Source organism: Manacus vitellinus, unplaced genomic scaffold (genome assembly GCF_001715985.3).
Source record: "Manacus vitellinus isolate BGI_N305 unplaced genomic scaffold, ASM171598v3 scaffold_176_pilon, whole genome shotgun sequence".
NCBI classification, from domain to species: Eukaryota; Metazoa; Chordata; class Aves; order Passeriformes; family Pipridae; genus Manacus; species Manacus vitellinus.
Window position 1 is genome coordinate 57,429 of NW_021939232.1, and position 5,205 is coordinate 62,633.

At 54.5% G+C, this 5,205-nt stretch overlaps 1 protein-coding gene across 1 annotated transcript in view; it reads left to right on the forward strand.

Moving 5' to 3' along the window:
- The first annotated feature begins 1,473 nt into the window (after positions 1-1,473).
- The window catches only part of LOC103764359 (bromodomain-containing protein 2), a 7,295-nt gene continuing 3,563 nt past the window's right edge, over positions 1,474-5,205 (forward strand). Inside the window, exons 1-6 of the mRNA XM_029958867.1 lie at positions 1,474-1,536; positions 2,089-2,451; positions 3,890-4,027; positions 4,111-4,252; positions 4,675-4,886; positions 5,178-5,198. Coding sequence (XP_029814727.1) covers positions 1,474-1,536; positions 2,089-2,451; positions 3,890-4,027; positions 4,111-4,252; positions 4,675-4,886; positions 5,178-5,198 — 939 coding nt within the window. The remainder of the gene's footprint in view (positions 1,537-2,088; positions 2,452-3,889; positions 4,028-4,110; positions 4,253-4,674; positions 4,887-5,177; positions 5,199-5,205) is intronic.

A 5,205-nucleotide genomic window follows, 5' to 3' on the forward strand; every position in this document is an offset into this window, starting at 1 on the left:
TGTGACAGTGTCACTGTGGGACCCTCACCCTGTGGCACTGTGAGACCCCCACAAGTTGGGACCCCCACACTGTGATAGTGTCATTGTGGGACCTCCATGTCATGACAGTGGCACTGTGGGACCTCCGCAGGGTGGGAAGGTGTCATTGTGGGACCCCCAGGTTGTGTCACTCCAACACAGTGGGACTCCTATATTGTGACACTGCGGGACCCCAAAGATGTGACAGTGTCATGGTGGGACCCCCCACATGATGGGACCGCTGTGCTGTGACAGTGTCATGGTGGGACCCCCACATTGTGTCACTGAGAACCCCAAGCTGTAACAGTGTCTCTCTGGAATCCCTGTGTTGAGACCCACATGTTGTGATACTGTGGGACCCCCAAGCCATAGCAGTGTCACTGTGGGACTCTTATGTTGTGGCACTGTAGGACCCCCGTGCAGTGGGACCCCAATGTTGTGACAGTGTCACTGTGGGACCCCCAGGTTGTGTCATCCCAATACAGTGGGACCCCCACCTTCTGACACTTTGGGACCCCCACGGGATGTGACCCCACCATTGTGACCCTGAGGGAGCCTCATGCTGTGACAGTGACACTGTGGGACCCCCCAAGCTGTGACAGTGGCCCTGGGGGTCACTGTCCTTGTCATGGGGGGTCGTGCCCTTGGGGACACTCCTGGGGTCACCCAGAGGTCAGCTCAGGGAAAAAAGGAGGTCCCAGCCCCCCCAAAGCTGAGCTGGGGGAGAGGCTCGAGAGCTCAGCCAGGAGCTGATTGTGGGAACAGCTGGAATTTTGGGGGAGTCTTGGGGGTCCCTGGAGCCTTTGGATTGGTGCCTGGAGGTTCCTGTTCTGGGACCCCCCCAAGACCTTGGTGGTGGTGTCCTGGGTGTCCCCGGAGTCTTGGAATCACTGTCCTGGGGGTCCCTGTTGTGGGACCCCCCCAAAGCTTGGTGGTTGTTCTGGGGGTCCCTGGAGCCTTGGAATCTGTGTCCTGGGGGACCCTGTTCCGGGAATCCCCCCAAACCTTGGTGGTGGTGTCCCGGGGTCCCCATGGCCACTGTGGCATTTCCCAGTTTGTTTTCCGTAATTTTCCTTTTTTCTGGATATTTCAGGACCCTCAGACCCCTCGTTGCTCTAAAATGCTGATTATTGCTCTAACCCACTGATTTTTCCCAGAAATCAGTGCAATTCCTGGGAATTCTTGGGAGCTTGTGGACAGAATCCTGGGGGTTTGTGGCTGAAATCCACAGGAGCTCATGGGTGGAATGCATGGGGTTTCATGGCAAAATCCGTGGGGGTTTGGAGTTGAACTTCCTGGGAGTTCAGGGCCAGAATTCCTGGGTGTTCGTAACTGAAATCCATGGGAGCTCCTGTGCAGAATCCATGGGGTTTGTGTCTGAAATTCTCAGGAGTTCACGGCCAGAATTCCTGGGAGTTCATGGCTGAAATCTATGGGAGCTTGTGGGCAGAATCTATGGGGGTTCACGACCAGAATTCCCATGGGAAGCTCCTCTTCATCCCAAAGATCTGGACAGTGGTAACGGCGCTGCTTCGGCCCTGATAACAGCTCAAGGAGCAGTGTCAGCTCCTTCCGGGACTCTCTCCCGGGAATTCTGGGAAGCAGATCCATCCCCCTTTTCCCTTAACCCCTGTGTGTCTCCTCCCCTCCCCACAGGATCCTGGGGAAGGGCAATGCTGGGTGACTGAAATCCATGGGAGCTCCTGGGGAGAATTCCTGGGGGTTCACGACAAAATCCATGGGGCTTCAGGGCCAAAATTCCCATGAGTTCATGTCTGGAATTCCTGGGGGTTTGTGGCCAAGTCCATGGGGATTCAGGGCTGAAATTCCCAGGACTTTATGGACAGAATTCCTGGGGAAAATATGGGGTCTCTCAGGCAGAATCCATGGGGGTTCAGAGCTGAAATTCCTGGGAGTTTGTGGCCAAAATTCCTGGGAGTTCATGGCTGAAATCCATGGGAGCTCCTGGGCAGAGTCCATGGGGGTTCATGGCCAGAATTGCCTTGGGAAGCTCCCCCTCATCCCCAGAGATCTGAACGGTGGTACTGGGAACGGGGTGGTGCTCCGTAGCAGTTCTTCCCGGGAATCCCCTCCCTGAATCCCACGTGTTCTCCCCTCCCTCGCAGGCTCCTGGGGGAGGGCAATGCCGGGCTCATGGCGCTGGCGACGCCGACGGAGTCGACTCCCGGGAAGCGGATCCGCAAACCCTCGCTGCTCTACGAGGGCTTCGAGAGCCCCACCATGGCCTCGGCTCCGGCCCTTCCCAACCCTCAGGCCAACCCGCCGCCTCCCGAGGTTTCCAATCCCAAAAAGCCCGGCCGGATCACCAACCAGCTCCAGTACCTGCACAAGGTGGTGATGAAGGCGCTGTGGAAGCACCAGTTCGCGTGGCCCTTCCGCCAGCCCGTGGACGCCGTCAAGCTGGGCCTGCCGGTAATTCCTGAGGGTGGGAATGCCGGGAATTCGTGTGGGTGTGCGACCCCTCCCCTGCCCCAGTCCTTAGTCCCACTCAGGCAGAGGTAGATCCAGCTTTGATTTTAATCCCGCTCGGCCACAGGTGTCACCCCATTATCCCATCCTGCATCCCCCCCCGGGGCTCCCGCTATCCCGGAGGAGGGATCCCGATGTCCCTACAAAGTTATGGATGAGGGATATTCCCGGCGCCTCCCGACCTAATCTCTTGTGCCCTGAATGCGTTTTGCAGATGTCTCCCATCCATGAGTTTGTAGAAGACATCCCGAGGCCCCCAAATTTAAGGCACCTGTGGCGCCCAAGGAGTTAAAGCCCGAGGAGGTAAATCCAAACCGGAGGGGTTGCTGTTCCCATTCGGTTTAAGCTCGACTTAAGCCCAGCTTAAATTGCCCCCTAAAATTTGATTTTAATTGCCCTTCCACTCACCTTCAATTTAGGTTCAGGTCAAGATAGGTTTAGTTTAAATTCACTCTAAATTTGCTGTAGTTTACCTTTAAATTTAGGTTAGGTTCTTGGTAAGTTTATCTTTAACTTACCTTACGTTTAGCTTAAATGCAGCTGAAGTTTAGCTTTAATTCATCTTAAGTTTAGCTTACATCCACCTTAGATTTGGTTTCAATCCGTGTTATAAATCCACCTTAAGTTTAGTTTGAATTCAGCTTCTGTTTCCCTTAAAGCTGGCTTTAATTTGGCTTAAAACCACCTTCAACTTTGGTGCAATTTATCTTAAGTTCAGTTTAAATTCACTTTATGTTTAACTTCAGTCCACCTTCAATATGGTTTTAATTCTCCTAAAATTTAGCTTAACTTCATCTGAAGTTTAACTTTAACTCATCTTAAATTTACCTTAAATTCATCCTAAATTTAATATAAATCCACTTTAAATGTAGCTTAGATTCAGTTTGAACTTAGTTTAAATCCACTGTAAGTTCAGCTTCGATTTGCCTTAAGTTTAGCTTAAATCCACCTTAAGTTCAACTTAAATTCTCCTTAAATTTAGTTTAAATCTGGGTTCAATTTAGCTTCAATTCACCTTGAATTTAGCTTCAATTCACTTTAAGTTTATCTTAAATTTCTCCTAAATTTAGTTTACATCCACCTCAAGTTTAGCTTAAACCTATCTCAAGTTAAGCTTAAATCCACCTCAACTTTAGCTTAAATTCCCCTTAAATTCAGCTCAAATTCCCACTCCCACCCCTGTGTCACCTCCCCGCTGCTCCCACCCTCTGACCACCCCGACCCCCCCTTGGGAGCCGCTTCCGACAACATTCCCAGTCATTCCCGCCACATCCACAGGGAGTTCCTCCCCTTCCCCCCTTCCCACCCCCTGAGCCCCCCTTCAGCTGAGCACGAGTGACCCCGCTGTGACCCCCCGTCCCCGCTGTCGCTGTTTTCCCAGGATTACCACAAGATCATCAAGCAGCCCATGGATATGGGAACCATCAAGAGGCGCCTGGAGAACAACTATTACTGGGGGGCAGCCGAGTGCATGCAGGACTTCAACACCATGTTCACCAACTGCTACATCTACAACAAGGTGGGACCGCCCCCAAAACACCCCTGGCACCCCCAAAAGTCGTGCCCGGCATTCCCTGACTCCAGATCCAACGATTCCCACAGCCCACGGATGACATCGTGCTGATGGCGCAGACCCTGGAGAAGATCTTCCTGCAGAAGGTGGCCCAGATGCCTCCGGAGGAGCAGGAGATCGTGGTGCCCGTGGCCAAGAACAGCCATAAAAAGGGGGCGTCCAGGGCAGCAGGTGAGGAAAAGGGGGGCCCTAAAAGTTGGGAATGGGTGGGGGTGGCAGTTGGGGGGCCCTAAAAGTTGGGAATGGGTGAGGGTGACGGTGGGGGGTCCCCAAAAGCTCCACCAGGTGCTTTGTGTCCCTTGGGGTGACATTGAGGGGTCCTGGGGGTCCCCAGACCTGGCACCAGTATTCCAGGGTGTCCTTTGGGATAAAACTGGTATTCCTAGAGGTCCCCAATCCCCGTCTCCAGGTGTTGTCTGTGTCCCTTGGGAACAGTGGGATGACAGTGGAGGGCCCAGGGGGTCTCCAACCCTTGGCTCCATGTATTCCCTGTATCCTTTGGGAGGCCCCTGGGGGGCCCCAGCCCTTTTTCCCCTGGGTGTCCCTTGGGATAACAGCAACATTCCCAGTTTCTTTTCTCTGCCCGTTTGCAGCGCTCCTGGCGGGACTGACGGCAGCTCAGCAGGTCCCGGCCGTGTCCTCAGTGTCCCAGCCCACAGTGTACCCCCCCACGACCCCCGAGATCCCCACAACCATCGTCAACATCCCCCACCCCTCGGTCATCTCCGCCCCCATCCTGAAATCCCTGCATCCCAACGCTCCGGCCGTCCTGGCCCCGCCCGCGCCCACACAGCCCGTGGCCAAGGTGGGAATTCTGGGGGAGATGGGATGTGGGGGATCGAGGGGGCTGGGACGGGGGTTCTGGGTGTTGGGATGGGGGTTTTAGACACTGGGACGAGGGATGTTGGTGCTGGGATGGAGTTTCCGGATGTTGAGAGGAGGGTTTGAGATGCTGGGATGGAGGTTCCAGATGTTGGGATGGGGGTCCCACATGTCAAACCGGGGGTCCCAGATGCGAGGACGAGGGTCCCACCTGCCAGTCCACCTTCCACCCTCCCCCTCTCGACCCCTCTGATCCCACCTTCCCTCTTCCCAGAAAAAGGGGGTGAAGCGGAAAGCCGACA